The 25,537-nt window shown below is 46.0% G+C and overlaps 1 protein-coding gene across 5 annotated transcripts in view; it reads right to left on the reverse strand.

Annotated features, from left to right (window-relative positions):
* The window catches only part of gse1 (Gse1 coiled-coil protein), a 280,494-nt gene that overhangs the window by 30,599 nt on the left and 224,358 nt on the right, over positions 1-25,537 (reverse strand). For 4 of the 5 annotated variants that reach the window (XM_034295844.1, XM_029123909.2, XM_029123911.2 and 1 more), the window contains one exon: positions 10,413-10,610. In XM_034295844.1, coding sequence (XP_034151735.1) covers positions 10,413-10,610 — 198 coding nt within the window. Of the gene's footprint in view, positions 1-10,412; positions 10,611-14,183; positions 14,481-25,537 lie in introns of those variants that run through there. The other variant, XM_029123910.2, reaches the window with a different exon arrangement.

Genomic DNA, 25,537 nt, shown 5'->3' on the forward strand with positions numbered 1-25,537 from the left:
CGGGGGGAAACCCTGTGGGGTGGGGTCACGGTCTGGTCACATGGCTCTCACTCCTCAGTCTCATTTCATCACATACATCCCCTCGCTCTTCTTGTTTTCCTTCTCCATCTCTATCGGGTAACCTGAGTGCTCGATCTCTCCTCCTCATCCTTGCTCCTTCTCCTCCTCACAGCTTGACTGAATCATCTGCTCAATACAGTCAAACTGGGTCATAGCCCTCTCTGTGGGGAACACTTCAGCTCTTACCACTTCAGCAACACAAAGAGATGGACACAGAGATAGGAGAGGAATAGAGATGTAGCTATAGATATACACTAGATAGATAGAAATTATATATAAATACACATGCAGTATCTATAATGATAGATGATAAAGAAATATATTTTATAGAAATATACGTTATAGATGGATAGATGGATATACATGATAGAAATACATACAGTGGGGAGAACAAGTATTTGATACACTGCCGATTTTGCAGGTTTTCCCACTTACAAAGAATGTTGAAGTCTGTAATTTCTATCATCGGTACACTTCAACTGTGAGTGACGGAATCTAAAACAAAAATCCAGAAAATCACATTGTATTTTAAGTAGTTAATTAGCATTTTATTGCATGACATAAGAATTTGATACATCAGAAAATCAGAACTTCATATTTGGTACAGAAACCTTTGTTTGCAATTACAGAGATCATACGTTTCCTGTAGTTCTTGACCAGGTTTGCACACACTGCAGCAGGGATTTTGGCCCACTCCTCCATACAGACCTTCTCCAGATCCTTCAGGTTTCAGGGCTGTCGCTGGGCAACACAGACTTTCCACTCCCTCCAAAGATTTTCTATTGGGTTCAGGTCTGGAGACTGGCTAGGCCACTCCAGGACCTTGAGATGCTTCTTACGGAGCCACTCCTTAGTTGCCCTGGCTGTGTGTTTTGGGTCATTGTCATGCTGGAAGACCCAGCCACGACCCATCTTCAATGCTCTTACTGAGGGAAGGAGGTTGTTGGCCAAGATCTCACGATACATGGCCCCATCCATCCTCCCCTCAATACGGTGCAGTCGTCCTGTCCCCTTTGCAGAAAAGCATCCCCAAAGAATGATGTTTCCACCTCCATGTTTCACGGTTGGGATGTTGTTCTTGGGGTTGTACTCATCCTTCTCCTTCCTCCAAACACGGCAAGTGGAGTTTAGACCAAAAAGCTCTATTTTTGTCTCATCAGACCACATGCCCTTCTCCCATTCTTCCTCTGGATCATCCAGATGGTCATTGGCAAACCTCAGACGGGCCTAGACATGCGCTGGCTTGAGCAGGGGGACCTAGTGTGCGCTGCAGGATTTTAATCCATGACGGCGTTGTGTGTTACTAATGGTTTTCTTTGAGACTGTGGTCCCAGCTCTCTTCAGGTCATTGACCAGGTCCGGCCGTGTAGTTCTGGGCTGATCTCTCACCTTCCTAATGATCATTGATGCCCCACGAGGTGAGATCTTGCATGGAGCCCTGACCGGGGGAGATTGACCGTCATCTTGAAATTCTTCCATTTTCTAATGATTGCGCCAAGAGTTGTTGCCTTCTCACCAAGCAGCTTGCCTATTGTCCTGTAGCCCATCCCAGCCTTGTGCAGGTCTACAATTATATCCCTGATGTCCTGACACAGCTCAATGGTCTTGGCCATTGTGGAGAGGTTGGAGTCTGTTTGATTGAGTGTGTGGACAGGTGTCTTTTATACAGGTAACGAGTTCAAACAGATGCAGTTAATACAGGTAATGTGTGGAGGACAAGAGGGCTTCTTAAAGAAAAACGAACAGGTCTGTGAGAGCCAGAATTCTTACTGGTTGGTAGGTGATCAAATACGTATGTCATGCAATAAAATGCAAATTAATTATTTAAAAATCATACAATGTGATTTTTTGGATTTTGTTTTAGATTCCGTCACTCACAGTTGAAGAGTACCTATGATAAAAATGACAGACTTTTACATGCTTTGTAAGTAGGAAAACCTGCAAAATCGGCAGTGTATCAAATCCTTGTTCTTCCCACTGTATGTAGATATACATGGAGTGGACAAAATAACGGAAACACCTAAACATATACTAATTTCAAGGACTTAATAAGGAGTAGGACCTCTATTTGCCTTCAGAACAGCTCCAATCCATCTTGGAATGCTGTCATACGTGTCCATGTGTGTATTACAATAGTTCACCCTGCTTCGATGAGACAAGCCTCCAGTACTAAGGAATGAATGAGTTGGAAATGTCATTTCTTCCGATTGTTTTCTGCTCACGGCATGGTGGGCTGCTAGTCCAGACTTGTAGCCTACTTCACATTCATGGTGAGGTTCTATATAAGTCATGTTTAGATTGAACAGGGCTGGCAATAATCAATCCAGTGTGTCTGCTTCAACTGAATCCAATGATCAATTGAATTTGGTTAATGGGTTGATTGAGTAACTATGGGGTAATATGTTTTTCACACAGAGCCAGTTGGTGTTGTATAACTACTTTCCTTAAATAAAAACTTTTTTGGATTTTGTGTTTACTTGGGATCTCTTTGTCTTAAATACATTTGTATGAAGATCTGAAATCATTCATAGAGACAAATATGCAATAAAAGAGGAAATCAGGAAGGGACAAATCATTTTTCGAAGGCACTGTAAACAAACAGGTACAGATAGATAGATACATGCTGTTGATAGTAATGAGATATATATAACCCCTATCCCCAACTCCTCACCATAACCCCTACACCAGACAACCCCCTACCCCTCACCATAACCCCTACACCAGACAACTTGCCAAACCCTCACCATAACCCCTACACCAGAAAACCCCCTACCCCTCACCATAACCCCTACACCAAACAACCCCCAACTCCTCACCATAACCCCTACATGAGACAACCCCCAATTCCTCACCATAACCCCTACACGAGACAACCCCCAACCCCTCACCATAACCCCTACACGAGACAACCTAACCTAAAACTCCTAAACTGTTGTTTTAGAGACCTTCCCCCTAAAACACAAAGTAAGATGTGGTAGTGTATATGAAGCAACTAAAAAGAACTGTTTAAATATCTAATAAATTACTGATGAGGCAAATATTGTTTAGAGATGTAATTAATTTTCAAAAACGACTTAATGAAACGCTTTGAAGGGAAATGGTGGGTGTAGACGTCACAAGGTTCGGTTGCTAGAGAGCGAGTTAATGGGGCAGTGTGTATGGGGTGAGAGAGAAGGAAGCATATCTTGTCTGCACAACAGCAATTAGTGGCCTAATCCTTCCCCCCACTCACCTCAGAGAACCATTACTCTCCCCTGGAAGACCAGGACAATCAATACCAGAGCACTCAGCTGGCTGAGCACAGTGGCACTTAATACAGCTCCACTGTCACACCTCATACACTCACAGAGACAGACAGAGAGAGGAAGAGAGATCAACAGACCACCACCACGTGGGAGGGAATCAGGGAGAGAGAAGCAAGAGAATGGGGGATGGGAAGAAAGAGAGGGAAAGGTGGCTGAGGGAGGAGTTAATTGGAATGAGGAGAGAGAGAAAATGAGAGATAAAAGAGATGGATCAGAAATGAAGAATGATCCCAGTATTTCAGACTGTAACACACCATGGGTCCGTCCTCCACCCTCCCAGCCGCCCCCCCGTCCCTGTGTTCGTGTGTGCATTGGTGGAGCGTGGAGATGTAGAGTGGGAGTGGGACACATGCTGAATAATTGAGTGAAAGCAGGAGGAGCAGCAGGTAGTAGCAGGGGGAGGAGGGGTTGGTATTCCCTCATTAGTCCTCCTCTAGAATCTTATATCATAACCTCTGTACAACTCCTTCCACCCACACAGGCCCCATCCATCACTTCCTCCACTAGATACTGTCCATAAACTGCCACCTTCACTGGATACTGTCCATACATTGCTACTTTCACTGGATATTGTCCATACACTGCCACATTCACTGGATGCTGTCCATACACTGCTACTTTCACTGAATACTGTCCATACATTGCCACCTTCACTGGATGCTGTCCATACACTGCTACTTTCACTGAATACTGTCCATACACTGCTACTTTCACTGAATACTGTCCATACACTGCTACTTTCACCGGATACTGTTCATACAGTGCATCCTCCCGAGCCAATTCCAGCCTGTTCAGCTATTCACTCTCCATCCTCCCTCCCAACCCTCTTTACACACATCCCTTCCGCCTCTGTTCTTCAAACAGTCTGCCTCCAGAGCAGAGATCTTTCAGGGATGCCATACATTTTTCATAAACAGATTTACAACAGTTACAGCCAGTTAAGGAGTGAGGGAATAGGGCCTGATCGCTAAACAGTCTGTGAGGGGTGTAGTGTGTATGTGTGTGTGTGTGTTTAATCATAGATATCCAGCACCTTACAAAGCCTATAGTAGGCTCTCTCCGTCCCTCTTTCCAGTACATTCAACTCCCCTCCTAATTCCTCTTTTGGTGACAGTGCTAGTTGACAGGCAGATGGAGGATTAATATGCAGGCCATCTGAGTGGCACCAAACTAGAGTCACAGTGCCATATGCAGATCCACAGTGACACCAGAAGGCCAGTTATCTGCCCTCTAGTGGTGGATCAAAGAACACAGGCCAGACGGAGAGTCCAGATCTGATCCACTCTGTAGAGCCATATAAACAGAGGGAGAGAGAGGGAGCACTCCTCTGTCACTGCTTGTGTGTGTGTGAGTTTCAGCACTGTCTCGGTCCGTGGGTGTGTGTCCCTGCGTGTGTTTCAGCGCTGTCTCAGTCTGCGTGTGTCCCCCCGCGCGTGTGTGTGTGTTTCAGCGCTGTCTCGGTCTGCGTGTGTGTCCCCGCGTGTGTGTGTGTTTCAGCGCTGTCTCTGTCTGTGGCTGTGTGTGATTAATGTGTAACTCCTCTCTCCATTGGCTTCTCCATTACCAATCCCTCTTTCAGACTGCCTCCATGCTTGACCGCCCAGGATGACCCTCACAGGGGGACTGGGACACACAGGATGAATGCACGCGCACGGGAACGCACACAGACGCACACACCCTCTAACACACACCCACAAAGCCCTGCACAGCCCAAGCATCTTGTCCTCCAACCTCCAGCCCCGTCAAACAAATAAAGACATGATCCTTCACCAGACACTTTCATCCAAGGGGACAAACATTCAGGGAACGTTATCCATTCGGGAACTCAACCCACAAACCTGATCTTGCCCGCGCTACACTCCAACAAACAGTGCCAAGCCCCATGTCTTCAAACCCCCAGACTCTCCCCCTCACCTCCACACCAACAGCCCTGCCAGGGAGCAGGCAAGCTGTTCTCCTCCTCCCCCTCTTCCTCCCCCTGTGCCTGTATTAGACCAACATCAGCACTTAATTAAACAGTCCATTTCACACCTGGTGTGCATAGCAGCACCAAGCCAACCCTGCTTCCATATGCCATAACCCCACCCCAAACACACACATACACACACACACACACACACAGAGCCTCTGCCACGCACCAGCAACACAGCACAAAGCCCCAAACTGCGTCAGGGCGCGGGGGGAGGGGAAACAACAGGAGTGTGTTTCATGTTTTTATGTGTGTCAGTGTGTGTGTTATTGCTTATGGTGTTTGTTGCTTTGAATGACTGTGTGATACAGAGATAGAGCAGAACCCTGAAAAAGTCCCCTATGTCAGCTGTTAAAAACTCTGACTAACCATGTTATCCAAAACACACAGGCAAACCCTGTGGAGGACAGAAATAGATAGAAAATACAAATGAGCAGAATAGTTCTACTCTGTCAGAGATACCAAAACAGAAACAAGTCCTGACCAAAGACAGGCACAGTGACCACCAAATGGTTATAGAACAAGACAACAAAAGACATGGCTAATCACAGAGGAGTGTATAGTCACCACGTGCAAGGGAGTTGCAGAGATACACATCCTCTTCCGATCACAAAAGAAATGTTCTATATTCAATGTATTCCACATTTTTGATTATTAATCCTAGATGAATAACAGACAATAGTCACAGGCACAGGAGCAACAGCTCTTGCAGCAAAATGTGGATTCGCCTGGCATGGCCTGAGGGACACTTAGTGACTGTCTCGCTGTCTGTATCAATAAGCTCTAATTATTAATGTTATTAACACTCGCTATGTTGCTATTATATTATAGTTATTATTGCCATGGTTCTTGCTAGTCATGAAGCTTATGGTAATATAAGTAGTTTCATGATGATAATGGTAGCATTGTTACGAGGTTGTGGATGGAGATGTTAGTGGTGAAGAATAGACATGGACATCTCTCCTGTTCCAAACAGAGGTGACAGAATTCACAACATGCCTCCAATTGACTGCGGACGCAGAACGTGGCAAAGGTATCTTCAGACTTAAACGCAAAACCTCCATGGATGCATGCAGGGAAACGCTTAGGGTTACACCCACTACTCGTGAATGAATATACCAATATCTTTGCATGTGTAATAGGTTTTTTGTCACTTTTGTTATTTATTATTTTTTAGTTTTTAATTTGCTTCTGCAATGTTAACAAATATTGACTTGCAAACACAGCCCTTTACATGGAAATTATATTAAACTGAGAAAGGAAATGGGAAGGGGGTGGGAGTGTGAAAGCGGGAGGGAGACTGGGTGAGTGAGAGAGAGCAGAGAGATAACTGGAGATGGAAAGGGAGAGAGAGGAAGAGGATGGTTTCTACGTCTCCCTGAGGAAACTTGTTTGTTGGTGAGTGTTTCATGGACATAACATGGAGGGTTCACACACACACACACACACACACACACACACACACACACACACACACACACACACACACACACACACACACACACACGTGTGTGTGTACTCCAGATGGTTAGGTCAGAGACATGCTGCCCTGCTGTCTAAGCAAACCCTGAGCTTCAAGATACAAGGAGGCCTTTGGACCCAAAAACACACGTGAACGAACAGACACACACACAGAAGCACACGCATGCATATTCAGAAAACGTTGAACGGACCAAACAAATAAACATTCAAAGAGGATTCAAACATTAAAAAGGTATTTCATATGCATTGACGCTCAAGGATAAAACGTGTGCCCTGCATGGTGTGCTTTGTGTGTGTGTTGTCCTGAGTGTGTGTCTTGGGTGTGTACTGTATATACTCTCAGTCTCCATCACCTCCCCTCTTCACAACAACACTCATTACAGAGAGCTACTCATTAGACAGGAACATGTGTGTGTGTGTGTGTGTGTGTGTATATATGTGTGTGTTTCTGTTATTGCATATGTAAGGGCCTGAGAGGCTCATTAGGACCAAGGGCAAGAGATCATTTTAGGTTTATTACCAAAACTTAACCAGCATCTTTACCGTAACCAGACAAACAGATCCTATAACCTCATATCCACATTCAAACCAACTTTCCCTTTATAGGGAATTAGCTATGCTCACCTTTGATCAACAAACATACAGTGGCTGTAAAACTATATTTTTGTATATACAAACATAAAAATAAATGGCAGAATGATTCCCACACAATTGAGTGCTTGTTTTTTCACTTGATTCCCACAGAAATCTAGTGAACTATGTAGAATTGTAGGCCCCAGGAAATTACTTGGGGTTTGCCCAGTGCCCCTGTATGCTGTTGTTTGTTGCTGTTGCCGATGAAGGTTTCCGTTTGACAACTGAAATTCAACATTTTAGGAGGTGTTTCTTAAATGCAGGGGCCAAGCCTATCTTCTCAACCTTTACGTCAGCTATAGTTGTTTTAGCTTTCACTTCACCCAACAATGTTTATGTCCCCCCTGGAAAAATGTCTGTGTGCGACACAGTGTGTGTGAATGGGGGCTTGTCTACAAATATTGTTAAAGTCGCTAAGCGGATGTTCCAGCAGAGCCCTACACTGGTGCCCACCCACCCCAGCGAAGGCTATCAACACGGACAGCATGGGGTCCATGTCTGGCTTTACCACTGGAGGTGGATTCTATGACTCACACACTCTCACACTGTGTCTTTACCTATACCCGCCAGGCAGACACTGCCCTCAGCTAGGCTGAAAATAACAGAGGGACTTTTCTGGTATGGTTGGCAAAATAAATGCCTTGACAGTGTATGTGTGTGTTGGTGTGTGTATGAGTGTTCCTGCACCTCCCACAGATTCACTGAAAAGAGCAACAAATGTACATGTACACACGCACATACCGACACTTGGTTGAGGCAGACAGTGAGACAGACAGAGGCAGAGATGAGACAGGGAGAACAATATTGATAGAGATGTGACAGATATTTAGACAGAGGCAGAGATGAGACAGATATTTAGACAGAGGCAGAGATGAGACAGATATCTAGACAGAGGCAGAGATGAGACAGATATTTAGACAGAGGCAGAGATGAGATAGATATTTAGACAGAGGCAGAGATGAGACAGCGAGACTGATATTGGAAGAAATGAGAGTGAGACTGACGGAGGCAGAGATGAGACAGAGACCGATATTGGTACTGATGATACAGCGAGACAGACGAAGGCGGCGATGTTGCAGTTAGATGTGTTGAAGGCTAGGAAGTACAGAGAGAGAAATAAAGAACAAGTACAAGAAGATGTAAGCGAGAAAGTGAGAGAATAGGAAGGAAACTAAGAGAAATATGAGCGAGTGAGAGAGGGACTGAGTCTGATAGATGGGCAAGTATGTGAGAACTGGAGAAAAAGAAAAGGAGATTGAGAGAAACAGGGTGTAACGGAAAGACAAAGAGAGGAAGAAAAGGAGGTAAAGGGGAGAGAGGGACTGGATTCATGAGGTCACTCTTCTCATTTTAGAGAAGGGGGGCCCAGGGAGGACAGAGAGACCCAGGGAGGACAGAGAGATCCATGGGAGGACAGAGAGACCCTGTGAGAACAGAGAGACCCAGGGAGTTAGAGAGACCCAGGGAGGATAGTGAGACCCAGGGAAGACAGAGAGACCCAGGGAGGATAGTGAGACCCAGGGAAGACAGAGAGACCCAGGGAGGATAGTGAGACCCAGGGAAGACAGAGAGACCCATGGAAGACAGAGAGACCCAGGGAGGACAGAGAGACCCAGGGAGGATAGAGAGACCCATGGAAGACAGAGAGACCCAGGGAGGATAGTGAGACCCAGGGAAGACAGAGAGACCCATGGAAGACAGAGAGACCCAGGGAGGACAGAGAGACCCAGGGAGGATAGAGAGACCCATGGAAGACAGAGAGACCCAGGGAGGACAGAGAGACCCAGGGAGGATAGAGAGACCCAGGGAAGACAGAGAGACCCAGGGAGGACAGAGAGACCCAGGGAGGACAGAGAGACCCAGGGAGGATAGTGAGACCCAGGGAAGACAGAGAGACCCAGGGAGTAAAGAGAGACCCAGGGAGGAAAGAGAGACCCAGGGAGACCCAAGTAGGACCAGTGAGGGTCACTGTATGTGTGGATAGGGGAAAGACGTGCACACATACCAAGGCTGACCAGAGCCATTGTTTCACACAGCACTGAGTAGAAATGCCTCAATGGGTTGCTGACCAATGCCACACAGCCAGACAACCACTACAGAGAATAGTGTATCTGTGTTGAAACTGCAGAACAGCAGCCTTGTTGATGTGACCAACATCTGACCTTGCTCTGAAAACACAACAACATCCAACTGTCTGTCTGAACACACAACAACATCCAACTGTCTGTCTGAACACACAACAACATCCAACTGCCTGTCTGAACACACAACAACATCACACTGTCTGTCTGAACACACAACAACATCACACTGTCTGTCTGAATACACAACATTCAAGGTCCAAGACATCTAGATACAAAACCTTTCCAATCAAACCAACGTCAGGAATGACCTGGGAGGCTAAAGGGGTGATGAGAATGGCTGCTATTCTACTCCTAGTGAACAGAGAGATGACACAAACATACATGCGCACACACACACAAAAGCACGCAGACTGAGCACTGGCTCCTAAATGGGTCAGCTAGCATGACTGTTCACTGTCCAGTTCTCCCAGGGGAGCCTAGCTAATTCAATTCAGTGTGAAAATCCCTACACTACTATTAGCAGCTAAAAAAAACACACACACACACACAAACACAGACAAAATGTGCACACATTGCGCAGGCAGCTCAGAGACTTCTGAGTCAGGGTTGTGAGGGGTTAGGTTACAGGGGTTATGGGTCAGAGGTCAGGGTCCACGAGGACAGCCGGTTTGTGAATGAGCTTAGCCTCAAGGTGGAAGGAGCAGAAGGGGGAAGGTCAGGCCATAGGGAGAAGAGCTGACACTAGCAACTTGGAAGAGTTAACCAGAGGAATGGTAAAAATAATAGTATTAATAATAATAATGGTAAATAATAGAGGTAACATTAAGATACTCCTGCTAAACATTAGAAACACTATCTCCATCATCACGCAGTCCTTACCACGGGGCTCCTCGGCCTGTTTGGCCAGCTTACGGAGTGCGGCAGCAAATCCCGAGTGTGCGGACTGGGCCGCCTGGCTCCCATTGGCTACGATGGATCCACTGAGGGGCGATGGGGTGAGGGGGCTGACCGTCGCCGTGGTACGAGTTGCCGTGGAGATCATTCCTAAGGAAGGTGACTTTGGCTCATGGCTCATGCCTGAAGAGAGAAGAGAGGGGAGGGAGAGGGTAAGAGAGAGACAGTAGACTCATGCGTGTCATTTAGAAAGACATTTCAAAGTGTCTGGAGATGACTGGCAGTCTGTCAGACTAGCTGATGTGGTGGACGGTTGTCAGTTGAGGGTTTAGGCTGGTGCTGCTGACATACTACAAACCCCCCAGTGGTACAACCCACTGGATGCTGAAAAACACACCCGCACACACACACACACACGTGAGAGCTGAGAATCAGCCAGAGTCCAGGGCTGTCTGTGTGTCTGTGACAGCTGGGGGAGGGGACTTGGGGGGTAAAGGTCGAAGGTTACAGGGTGTGTTAACCTCCACCTCGCAGGGGCCATTCTGTCTGTCTACCTCAGACCACACAGCAGCTTAACTGAGCATGCTCCAACTGAGGCCAGAAGAACCATAGGAGAACCGTGAATGGTTTGATATCCTGTATAGTATATGTGCAAGACCAGCTTCATCAGAACCATCATGATAAATTACACATGATCCCCACCATTATTTTAGACATCCTGGTGATTTTAAAGATCATTACCATTAATATAGACATCCTGGTGATTGTGAAGATTATTACCATTATTTTTCTCAAGCTGGTGATTGCACTGCGCTGATCATCACCATTATTATGATCATCTTGGTGATTTTACACTAAATATCATCACCATTATTATGGTCATCCTGGTGATTTTACAGTAAATATCATCACCATTATTATGGTCATCCTGGTGATTTTACAGTTTAGAATACCACTAGTTATCACCACTCTGATTCACACACATCTTCAGAAGCTGTATTAATGTGTCCATTGTTGTTTGTTTGCTTACTGAATCACAGATAAATATAATGAGGCATTATAAAGTCATAATGTGTCCAGTCTTAATTGAAGAGCATATCATCACTGCACAATGTTACTAATGATATAGCAGCATCAGTGAACTGGCTCGTTGAAGTAACTCTATACTGTAGTTTAGCACTATGTACAGCACACGACTTCTCACCACTACACATCAATTTATGTTCCTCTGTCCAAGGTTCCCTTGCTTCCCTCCCTCTATTCTCATTCTCTCTTTTCAATTAAAGAAGTAAACATTAAACACACGAAAAAAGGGATGGATACATTCCAAATGTAATTTGACACAAATAATAATGGGATTGTGATATTTAGTGGGTATTGTCTAGTTCAGCTCTATTATTTGGGGGATTGTGTTGTATTCTGGGGTTACTTCTAATTCTGCGTCCAGAGTCTCAACTGTTGGTTTGTCCCAATTAGTGAATCCTTGGTAGGCCAGTGGACCCCAGACCTCACAACCATAGATGTGGAGTTTCATATTCAGTTTGACGGCGTAGAAGGGCTTTCTCATTTCATGTCATTCACAGCCTTGTTGAACTCACCTCCTGTGTTTGTTTGATCTAGGCCAACACCGTGGTCCTGGCACTTTTGGGAAAACCATTATTTCTGCCTTCCTGAGATTAACTGTCAGGGCCTAAGTTTGATTTGCCCAGAACACATAGGGGCTACTGAAGGCTCTCCTTGGTTTTTTGGACAGATGCATCAGATCATGTGCAAATAGACATTTCAATTCCAAGCCTAACAGGAAATGGACGTGTGCTGCAGACTTCTGTAGTGACCTCGTCATTAGTCTCTCTCTCTCTCTCTCTCTCTCTCTCTCTCTCTATTTCTTCCTCTCAATATCAACATTGGTCTTCTTTACAGTCGTTTCTACACCACTGGATGGTCAGTGTTTTGGCATCAGGTCACACATCTCGTGGCATATTGAATTATTGGTTCAATTGTTGGCTGTCAAATATTTCACTTTTTCTTTTCTCATGATATGCTTTGATCGCCCTTGTCTGACTACAAATCCTGCAAAAACAATACAAACGTATGCAATCCATGACCATACACACTCTTTCAACTGGCGACCATACACACTCTTTCAACTGGCGACCATACACACTCTTTCAAGTGGTGACCATACACACTCTGAACGTGTAGGGTGATCTTCAACAGGTTCTACTCTCTGCAGTTGAGGAAGGTCGACCTTCATTGTCATGGAAGGTTTGTGAATCGCGTTCCATTACGTAAATTATTATCAGTGGGTACAGTCCTGTATCTGTTCTGCATGCAGTATCTGGAGTTTTGCGTGGTGCTCTGAGGATGCCCTCTTGCTCTCTCTCTCTCTCTCTTTCACTCTTTCCATAGGTCTCTCTCTCTCTCTTTCACTCTTTCTTTCCATAGGTCTCTCTCTCTCTCTTTCACTCTTTCTTTCCATAGGTCTCTCTCTCTTCTGCTGTGTGGTGGTGAACTATGAAGACAGTTTTTCAGTGTCAGATTTACGAGCACTCTGTAGGGGTTAGGAGAGTGGGGGTCTCTCAGTTTGGGGGTGTAAGGGGACACTCTGACGACAGCCTTAGTATCCATGGAATCCTTGAGTGACCGAGAGAGTATCCCTGAACAGACGCGCACACACATCCTCTTTCTAAACATTACATTGCAAACTAATGAAATGAAGAATTTAAGTAAGAAAAACACACCACTGAATGTCCCTTCACCCAAAAGCCCAGCAGTCACAGTTGAAAGGTGTGTCTCAATACAGAGACTCTCATCAATATCATAGATACCTTCTGTAGCCAAAAACACACACCACAGTTACTCTCAGTCACCCACCCACACACACACACACATTGAGTCAGGCAGGGTGGCATTCAGTAATAATAGCAGTATTAGACAGTAGAGTTATATATAGGTCCACCCCAGAGCATGGACAGGTCTATTAAAAGACCCACTCTCCGCTCTCCAGAGAGAGGATGGAGGGGCATCACTGTGTGTGTGTGTGTGTGTGCTGGAGTGGAACAGAAGATGTCAGGGGATCAGTGAAGTGGAGGGTCATGGGGACAGGAGTAACAACACCTCTGGGTCTGTCCTGCCCATAACCTCCCATTCACCCACTGGACTCCCAGTGAACCCCAGGCAACGCAATTAATAATGAAATTAACAATGAGCTCACTCTTTCCACACAAACACACACACACACACACAGCAACAGCCGGACGCACACACAAGCGTGCGCAAGAAGATGAGCACGCAAACAGCGACCGCTAAGTTCACTGCTGTGACCTCATCACGACTCTGAAGCCCTGCTTCCCCCCACCTCTTCTCACACACACACACACACACATATATAGAAACACACACAAACACACACACACCTGTACAAGTATTTACACACATACGCAGCCTGAGGGTTTTTTTAAAGAAGAGAGACAGCGTTGTATGTTTAAACCAGGAATTTGAAGATAATAATATAATAATCTACTGCTAGAGGAATTCACAATATATGCAGTAAGAAACAGAGCCATTCTGTTAGCGCACACACACGCACACACTCACCCATCCTTCTTACCCCTCCCTCTCCCACAAACACATACACACCCATCTCTCCCTCTCTCTCACAGATACACAGACACACATACAGAGGGCTAGCCGCCGGTTCTCCACCCCCCTCAGAGTAGCAGAAAGAAAGGCGTGTTGGGTGCGGAATCTCCTTACTGCACAAAGGACTGGAGCTCCCTGGTTCTCCCATCGCTGCATCTTCAGCCAAGCCCAGCACAGAGACATAGCCAGGAGACCAACCATCTTCTACTCCTCCTCTCCCCCCCTTCTCCTCTTTCTCTGTTTTCTTCCCTTCCTCCCTCTGCTGTCCTTTCTTTACTGCGCTCGATCGGTCGCTCACAAAGAGCGTTTGGAGCTTATCTAACAAAGCAACGCCACACTGCCTATCTCTGCTCTCTCTCCCTCTTGCTCTACGCTCCTCACCCTCCTCTCTCACCCTCCTCTCTCACCCCCGCTCTCTCGCCGAGTGAAAACAGAAATTCTAAGCCTAGCAGCTGCTGCGATGTCACATGACCTCCCGCCTCCTCCCCCCCTCCTGCTCTTCCCCTCTCAACCTATAATTCCTCAGCCATTGGGAGATAACAGAGGCATGCATGCCCTGCCAAGGGGAGTGGGGGAGGGGGAGGAGAGATGGAGGGAAGGGCTGGCTGTGTGTGTCAGCTGCCTCTTCTTCCACACACAGCCCTGGTCATCACATCTGACCCCTCTGCCGGAGAGAGAGGGGGGGGGCTTAAATATGTGAGGCGCTGACACCCTCCCCTCCTCCCTCCCCCCTCCCCTGTTCCCTCCTCCCTCTGGCAGTTAGATAGCCAAGAGGGGAAAGAAAGACAGACACCGAAATGGAGAGATAGTGTGCAAGAGAGGGAAAGATACACAGATAGAGAAACTGATAGACAAAGAGGCAGAGTTATTTATTATAGCCGATTTTATTTTCCACTTGGTGTAAATAAATGTTTCCAATGCCAATACGGCCCTTTTAATTGAAACTAAAATAGAAAGACAGAGACAGAGAGAAAGACCGTCAGATATTTGGAGAGAGTGTTAACAGCATAACAATCCATTTCAATTCCTTTATCCTTGTGTGTAGAATATTTTCTTTCAGAGTCTTTATTTCAGTTGTTAATTATTCATTTTGATTATTTTTCCTTATTTTTCACTTGCTCGGGCAATTTAAACTAAACATTTCCAATGCCAATAAAGCTGCTTTGAATATACATGAATTGAGAGAGAGGCAGGAAGAGAGGACGAGGAGTAGAGAGTGGGAAGAGAGAGAAAAAGAAACAACAGAGAGAAAGAGGAAGAGGGAGAGGAGAAAGACAGAGACAGAATGCCAGAGGCTAAGGTTTGGCTTGTTCTAGCCTGTGTTACTCAGACATGGCCCCCCCAGCCACACTGCTAACACACACACCTCATCTCTGTGTGTCCACACCCCTCCACCGACACACATTTTAGCAAACTAAACAAACACAGCCAGGCTCATGTTGAGATCCGACAGCTTGGCTTCCAGTGGGAGAGAAAACAGCTTTGATCCGTCCTCTTATCACCAACCAAGAGCACACGCTACACTTAACTGTCAGAGTCAGTAGAGACCTTTATACCACACACTACCAATACTTTATACCACACGCTACACGTAACTGTCAGAGTCAGTAGAGACCTTTATACCACACACTACCAATACTTTATACCACACGCTACACTTAACTGTCAGAGTCAGTAGAGACCTTTATACCACACACTACCAATACTTTATACCACACGCTACACTTAACTGTCAGAGTCAGTAGAGACCTTTATACCACACACTACCAATACTTTAAACCACACGCTACACTTAACTGTCAGAGTCAGTAGAGACCTTTATACCACACACTACACTTAACTGTCAGAGTCAGCAGAGACCTTTAGACCAAACACTACCAATACTTTATACCACACGCTACACTTAACTGTCAGAGTCAGCAGAGACCTTTAGACCAAACACTACCAATACTTTATACCACACGCTACACTTAACTGTCAGAGTCAGCAGAGACCTTTATACCACACACTACCAATACTTTATACCACACGCTACACTTAACTGTCAGAGTCAGCAGAGACCTTTATACCACACACTACACTTAACTGTCAGAGTCAGTAGAGACCTTTATACCACACACTACCAATACTTTATACCACACGCTACACTTAACTGTCAGAGTCAGTAGAGACCTTTATACCACACACTACCAATACTTTATACCACACGCTACACTTAACTGTCAGAGTCAGTAGAGACCTTTATACCACACACTACCAATACTTTATACCACACGCTACACTTAACTGTCAGAGTCAGTAGAGACCTTTATACCACACACTACCAATACTTTATACCACACGCTACACTTAACTGTCAGAGTCAGCAGAGACCTTTAGACCACACACTACACTCAACTGTCAGGGTCAGTAGAGATTTTATACCACACACTACACCGGTCAGAGTCAGTAGAGACCTTTATACCACACACTACCAATACTTTATACCACACATTACCAATGTCAATAGAGGCCTTCATAATATACATCCACATATACGAATGCAACGCACACCAAATACTGCATTATTACACTGTAACAAGTGGATTCGATGTATCTGTATTACTATGAGTATATACATTAGAAGAGGGTTCTATTTATCAATATAACAATGAGCACATGGAGTAACAAGCGGGTTCTATTGAATAATATTACTATGAATATAAGAAGTGGGTTATATCGGGCCAGACAGCTAAAGGTTAAAACTGTGGGTTTGACTTCCCCTCCTCCCTCCTTTCCCTCCTCCTCATTGCTGGGGTGTGAATGAGTCGTTTCTTTAGTCATTTCCTCCTTCTGTCGCTCGCAATGTTTCTCCGAATGTGAAGACAGGGAGGAGAGATAAATAGCGAGGTGAGAGAGAGAAAGGTAGATAAAGAGAGAAAAAGCATAGAGCATATCCCAGGAATAAGCAATATGGTGGTCAGTATAGTGCCAAGGGCCACTTCTCCAACAAAGCCTAATTCTGACTAAAACTCACAGTCTGTCTCTTCTGAGAAAATAGAGAGAACCCTTATCCTCTCCTTTCCTGTCTCTCTCTCTCTACCTCTGTCTGCCTCTCTCACTTTGTATCTTTCTCTTTAACCTCTATATGAGGTTTTTTTTGAGAAGTGACAATCTTTTGTGCCTGTCATAGTGTGGTTTTTCACTAGAAGCTACGTGTGAAAAACCACATACTGAGAGAACAGCCCTGTGGCCCTGTGTGACAGCCCTCTAGTGGCAGTGGGCAGTATTACACAAAATGACAATACATTCCATTCGCATCCCTACCCCGCTTGACAGAGACGTTGGTCCAAACCACAGGTCCAAACCACAGGTCCGCAGGGGACATGGGACTATATCCATTGTGACTACATCCATTGTCAGGATGTGGGATTACTTTGAAGTACAACTGTGTGAATGGTCTCAGACAACGGAGACACAACATCACCATGCATCAGTGGTCAGGGGAAACAGAGAGTATCTGTGTGTGTATATATATATTTGACCAACACCGATATATATATATATATATACACACACACATATATATACATCACTCAAATGGCTAAGTGTTTCAATACTTTTGACTTGTACTGTATATACACTGTATACACAGAATATGTGTATGTTCAGTATCTGTGTGTGTGTGTGTCAGTCAAATAGCCCCCAGTGTAAAGGAGTGGATCAATGGATTTCAGTGTTCCTGTTTGCATGAACTGGAAAGAGAGGAGCCCATGGAGGAAGCAACACAGGGAATCTGTTGGGGGAGGGGGAATTTAGGGAGGCTCATTTTCCCATCAGCCCCCAGCACAGCATCCTACATGCGCGAGCGCGCGCGCGCACGCACACACACACAAACACACAGTGAAACAGGATTAACCCAGACAATCCTTATGAAGTGGATTACAGGACACAACACAGCTGTCATAATGATAAGATAACCAAGAGAGACACACAACCAACCACTTCTACTACATAACTTAAATAACTACATACCTGACTAAACAGTCCACTCCAACAGCATCCAAAAAAATTGGTATTCTAACTGGTTAAGTGAAATGCTAAATTCAGGACAAAATGCCAAATCCCTTACTAAATAGCTACAGTAAACATTATTGGTCATATAGACACACCATGAGTCATGAGGATAATGTCTTCCATGAAAGTCCTAATGCAACCCAACGCGTCATCACCACCCGCCACAAATTAAAAAAGGCCCTGAGCTATTCAGAAAGGCTTCCAGTGAATTACGTCCTTCCTAAATGTTAGGTTTTATTGATCCAGCAGGTGGTGCTGTGCCACAGAGATAAAGAGAGTTACAGCAGCACTTCCACAGTGAGTTTCATACAGGTGACATGCCCTGAAGACCACAGGCACATTAGGTTATAGCAGACTTAACCTTGACTGAACAGCATCCCGGCATACAGGACCAGTTACAGACAAAGACCAATTCAATACAATGTTATTAGATTATCATTAAGTTAGTGGCCATGTGTTATTGGTGTTAAAACACAGCCAATCATTTGAAACTGGCTTCAGCAGTTCAAGGGGTTAAATCTCTGTTCTCAATAGCTTTATTATAAAGGGCTTAAAGGGCTCAGTTAAACGCCAGCCAAGGCCTTTAACACACGTAACCCTTTCTAGGCTTCCCTGCCCTCAGGGAAAACGTAACAAAGCTTTCAGGAGGAATGAAGATTACTTACACACATACACACACATACACACACACACGCAGGTGTGAGAAAGCTTGTGCTCACAAACGAACGCACAAACACACCACTGAGGACTCACTGACATACAGTAGAGACAATGTCAGTGATGTGAGAAAAGACAATCACCAACAATATGCGGACACCCCCAAAAAATTAACACACACGGTTTGGCCCTCTTTCTGTGTGGAATTCAGACACACACACACACACACACACACTCTGTATGACAGGGTAAATCCTCTTGGCTCCCCTGTACCCTGGCCAGTGTAGAGATAATACTCTGCAGCTCTAGAGGCTGTTAATCTTTAACCAGGAAGGGATTTGACTAACGTTATCAGCTCACTACAACCACTGAAGACACACACACACACGCACGCACACACAAACACACACACGCACGCACACACAAACACACGCACATACACACAAACACACGCACATGCACACACACACACACACACACACGCACACAGGCAGGCATACAGACACCAGCGTATCTATGAGATCCAGCTGCTTGGCTCAGCTCAACCCAGTCCAGCCCTAACAGAGGTAAACCCCAGATCTAGGATCAGATTTCCCTAACATGAACCCAATCCAGTCCAGCCCTAACAGAGGTAAACCCCAGATCTAGGATCACATTTCCCTAACATGATCCCAACCCAGTCAAGCCCTAACAGAGGTAAACCCCAGATCTAGGATCAGATTACCCTAACATGATCCCAACCCAGTCCAGCCCTAACAGAGGTAAACCCCAGACCTAGGATCAGATTACCCTAACATGATCCCAACCCAGTCAAGCCCTAACAGAGGTAAACCCCAGATCTAGGATCAGATTACCCTAACATGAACCCAACCCAGTCCAGCCCTAATGGAGGTAAACCCCAGATCTAGGATCAGATTTCCCTAACATGAACCCAACCCAGTCAAGCCCTAACAGAGGTAAACCCCAGATCTAGGATCAGATATCCCTAACATGAACCCAACCCAGTCCAGCCCTAACAGAGGTAAACCCCAGATCTAGGATCAGATTTCCCTAACATGAACCCAACCCAGTCAAGCCCTAACAGAGGTAAACCCCAGATCTAGGATCAGATTTCCCTAACATGAACCCAACCCAGTCAAGCCCTAACAGAGGTAAACCCCAGATCTAGGATCAGATATCCCTAACATGAACCCAACCCAGTCCATTAAAAAAATTACAGTAAGAGTGCAATATAACTGTAGACAGCAGTACACAGCCAGACACATGTGGCAAATAAATATTTTCTTAAACTACTACTAGTTTGCGGCAGATACTGCTCTTCTACTCAACACTACAATTGTTTTGTGTAACTGAGCATGGTCATGGCTAATCCAGGCCAGTTTTGATGGACTCTTTACTAAGAACCCAGTGAGCCACCCAGAAACAGTCTCAACCTGATCATTTGTTCATTTCAATATTACGTACAGAAATAATGATGAAACATTCTAGCATTGCGGCTACATTTTAGCAGTACTAATACTGGTGAAAGAGAATAACATTAGGGCTACATGCTAGGAGCTACTTAAGTCATGAAGGGTAGACCCCCTTCGAGGTCAAACCCGGGTATGAGACTGAGGAAGAGGGGTCAGGGGTGAAGCAGCACGAGTGACCTGACCCCCTGAACCACACAGACAGGTGCCTCTGCTTAGCCAGGATCCCTGCTGCTCTCCATGACCCAAGCCTCTGCAAAGACCTAGGCTCCAGGCAGAGGCAGGGACATTAGAGGATTTTGCCCCGCAATAAGTCACCTTACTGGGGTTAAAGAGAGCACGGACACCACCGGCAGCTCCAGGGCGGAACCTGTATTACTGGTTGCGATGATGATAAGCATGTTGATAAGTACAGTAAAATGGACACACTCCACTGGGTACACGTTAAAACCCTGCACATGAACACACACTTCCAGTTAAACCAAGATAAACCTGCTCTGGTGGATCAAGGCCTGTTTGACATCAGAAGAGATACAGCCCAAGGCGTGTCGTGTCTGTTTGCGTGTGTATGTGTGTGTCCGCGCAACCGCGCGCGTGGGTGTGTGTGTGTGTGTGTGTGTGCGCCTACACCAAGGCCTTTATTGGACTGTCACATCCACATCATGGAGAAGGCCATGGCACCTATAAGGCTGCTGAGCAAAAGAGGATAACAGATGAAGAGGGCAGCTGTGTACGCAAAAGCAAGGGGATGCAGTGCGAAAGGTAGGGAGACAGAAACAGAGAGAGATGGTACTGGTGGATGTCAATAGCATTGTGAGTGTCTGTATGCCAGTGCTCTGTCATTAGACTCCAGGCCTCCATTCACCTACATTACAGACAGCAGGCAGCACCAGGGGACAGCTCTCTGACACACACTCAGCTGCACCCCCACCATGTCAGAGTGCTGCTCCCATGCCTCTCCATGTTAACACAATGTGCTCTGGCTTCCCCTCTTTTAAAAATACATACCACAATTACAAGGCATAAAGTTTCTCAAACTGACAGAAGGAACACAACTTCTCCAAACATAAGCGTCGCTATTAGTTGGCAGAGGTCTTTTACCATTACAGTGTTCGTAAAATAAATATACGACTGTAAAATAAATACGACAGCATTAAATCGCCACCATTTCATGTGGGTGATAACGGAGACGTTTCTCCAAAAGGTCCTGGCTGCATCAGACACCATTCAAACGTGTGCAGACTTGCTTAGGCCGTAGCTTTCAGACAGAGGGTTTTCCAGCCCCCTGTGACCATTGGAAAGTGGTTTTGCTTCCAGCACATCCACACGGGAACGCCACAGGCAGAAGAAAGCCCCAGTTGTGTGGTACCGGGTCGTCAGGTGCCCCACGTGGGCCCAGTCCCTCGGAGCCACAGCAGATCCATAATGTCTCCTGACAGCCCGGGAAATCCAAGCTGGCACTCCTTATGCAAATGACATGACAGATTTCACACATTGCAGCCCGGCATCCTGAGTGGGGAGACCGAAGCTGAATCCGGGAGCAGGCAGGAACTCACACTGAGCTGCAGATAGAAATGATCAGAACCGGTCCAAAACTGCTGCAAGGTCACCTTGTCTGGGTACTGTATGCTTATTTGGACCTTTGTTTGGTGAATGGCCACCTACATGAGAGGAGGGCAGTCTTGGTGTCAGTCCAGTGCCATCTGGGGGATTATCCACCAGCCCTGCTTCCATTTCTGTCTGTATTCATTCACAGCCCCCCCTCCCCATCTCTCCACAGCTACCTGCCTGGCTCGCCATTAAAGTACAGACTAATGGGGGACGGGGGGCGGTTGCTTAACACGCACACACACAGTGTTAAACTGCCTCCTGGGTACAGGGACGAGCTGTTCTTCAGAGCTCTGTCCTTTCCTTCCCCTCACCGTTTACTCTTCTCTCCCATCCTCTCCCAAGCCATGTTAAAATGTCTGTCTGTCTGTCTGAGCCAGGGACTTGGCCTGGTGACTGAGTGGCTGTCTGCTCTTGGAGGCGTCTCTGTGAGGGGAGATGGTTCCAGTGGTCCCCTGTCGGTGGAGCCAGCCCCAGCCCAGCTGTTCCTCAGGCTGACGGCAGGCAGCCCAGAGCTGAGAGCTCAGAGTGGTACAGCCTGCACCTGCACCCATCGTGGAGGGTCCCAACACGCACCCACACACAGGTAGATCCAGACACAGATAACGACACTCAAGGACACAGCCACAGTCGTCGAAAAACACAGGCAACACAAACACATGAACCCAGACTGAGACATGGTTCCACACCAGGAAGACATGGTTCCACACCAGGAAGACATGGTTCCACACCAGGAAGACATGGTTCCACACCAGGGCCAGGCTGGAGCTTCTCGAGCTGGCTCCACCTAACCTCACTCCACCACCACCAGAACACTACAACTACTGTTTGGTAGGCTATACTCCTCCTCCCCCCCACTACTCATTCTCTGTCCTCTCTGTCTCACCCCCCCTCCCTCTGATGGAGTGTGTAGGGTTGTAGTTGGCTAATTAGCTCTCTCAGTGGGCTGCCAGGGACAGGGCTCCATGGTGTCTCCATCAGCTCTCTCTCTCTTTATCTCTCAATCTCTCTCTCTCTATGTATTTTGTCCTTGCATGCATGATGGATCGCTGCCGGGGTGTCCCTCTTGGCAAGTTGGAGAGGAGAATCCGTCGCCATGGCCACGCACTATCCTGCCAATAGCGATGAGAGCAAAGGCTAATGGGTAGAGAGTAGACTCAGCGCTTATAGGCCAGAGTGATGCTCCCTCAACATACACTGAGAAGACTTTACTTCAGATCTATCCTGATCTAATCCACAAACTGACCTCAGATCAGCGTTATGACACAATAATTATCTGTCTCTATGGTTTAGGCTCCAGGTTTTAGAAGTATGAAGAAAGAGACAGACAGACTAGGGACTGTCAGTCTGCCATATAAGATAAAAAAAAAAGGTCCCACTGTTTCGTTGTGTTTAAATAAACGTTTTCCAACCAAAAGGGTTTGGCCAAATGAATACACCCCAGATGCACTTGTTTGAGACTCATAGTGAGGTCGTTCCTAACCGTCACCTGAAATAGTTGTGAGAGGGATGTTCATGGAATGTGCAGGGCCATAAAATAGCGCTCTAGTATTCAGGGTCAGAGTGGCGACCGAACCAAGCTCTTCTGTACGGTGGATCAGTATTAACAGCTTTACCATCACACCCCTACTAGAAATAATACTGAACAACAACAGATATCCATAAAAACACAATACCACACACACCCCAGCGCTTGGTGAGGATCAGCCAGAGGTCAGGTGATGGGATAGACCAGGGGACTGATGACAAGAGATCAGTTGATGGTACAGACCAGGGGACTGATGACAAGAGGTCAGTTGATGGTACAGACCAGGGGACTGATGACAAGAGGTCAGTTGATGGTACAGACCAGGGGACTGATGACAAGAGGTCAGTTGATGGTACAGACCAGGGGACTGATGACAAGAGGTCAGTTGATGGTACAGACCAGGGGACTGATGACAAGAGGTCAGTTGATGGGACAGACCAGGGGACTGATGACAAGAGGTCAGTTGATGGTACAGACCAGGGGACTGATGACAAGAGGTCAGTTGATGGGACAGACCAGGGGACTGATGACAAGAGGTCAGTTAATGGTACAGACCAGGGGACTGATGACAAGAGGTCAGTTGATGGTACAGACCAGGGGACTGATGACAAGAGGTCAGTTGATGGGACAGACCAGGGGACTGATGACAAGAGGTCAGTTGATGGTACAGACCAGGGGACTGATAACAAGAGGTCAGTTGATGGGACAGACCAGGGGACTGATGACAACATCTGGTGCCTGCTGGGAGAACCCTTATAATGTGTGTTCATTATATCTGTCTGTTTGTACATGACAGGAGATGCCTTTCTTGTCATCGAGGTCTGCATTGTGTCAGTGTGTGCAACAGAGGATTGGTGTGTGTGTGTGTGTGTGTGTGTGTGTGTGTGTGTGTATGTCAATATGTACGCAAATCAGCTCTCTAACCACCCCAGAAAGCATGATTACACTCACACACACCAACGACACTGACCAACAGAGTAACCCTCTGAACACAATTTTAAACCTATGAACATGTTATGTTAACCCTCTAAACAGGTTATGTTAACCCTATGAACACAATGTTAATCCTCTGAACACCATGTTAATCCTCTGAACACAATGATAATCCTCTGAACACAATGTTAAACCTCTGAATGCATTACGTTAACTCTATGAAAATATTATGTTAACCTCTGAACACCATGTTCACCCTCTAAACACAATGTTAAACCTTTGAACGTATTATGTTAACCCTATGAACACAAGGTTAAACCTCTGAACACGTTATGTTAACCCTATGAACAGGTTATGTTAACCCTATGAACAACATGTCAACCCTCTGAACACAAGGTTAAACCTCTTAACATGTTATGTTAACCCTATGAACACATTATGTTGATCTCCAAACACCATGTTAACGCACTGAACACCACATTAACCCTCAAACCACAATGTTAAACCACTGAACACAATGTTAACCCACTGAACACCACATTAACCCTCTGAACACAATGTTAACCCTCTGAACACAAGGTTAACTCTCTGAACACAAGGTTAACTCTCTGAACACAATGTTAACCCTCTGAAAAACAACGTTAACCCACTGAACACAATGTTAACCCCCTGAACACCACATTAACCCTCTGAACACCACGGTAACTTTCTGAAGATAGTATGTTAACATTCGAGACACAGTGTGACAAAAAGGACAATTGAGTGCGTGTGCAAGAAATGTGTCAGTAAACTGCAGAGTAACGACCTCACAGATCAGGTTGGGCTTGTTCCTTCACACACAGAGAGAGGTGACAAACAAACACACACACACACACACGCGCACAACTGACAGATGTCACACACATAGCAGTGTTCACCTCAGGGGAAGCTAACATAGCAGGCGTTAAAAAAAAGTAGAAAATCATACATTCATGGTCTTGAGAAGAAAAGGAAAAGAACTGTAGGGGAGGTCCTCTTCCTCATGGAGGAGAGGTTAAGATGGCCGCCTTGTCAACAGCCACAGGCTGTCTGCATCCAGTGAAACAACTTCTTACAGGGGACACTGTAAAAGGTGCCTCAGGGTGCCAAGCCCCATGCTTCTGTACAGTAGCAGACATTTCTAATTTCAACCTGACACTCTATTTAACAATTAGCATTAGTGATTAGCTGGGGGAGGG

This window comes from Esox lucius, chromosome 2, assembly GCF_011004845.1.
Source record: "Esox lucius isolate fEsoLuc1 chromosome 2, fEsoLuc1.pri, whole genome shotgun sequence".
Taxonomy (NCBI): domain Eukaryota; kingdom Metazoa; phylum Chordata; class Actinopteri; order Esociformes; family Esocidae; genus Esox; species Esox lucius.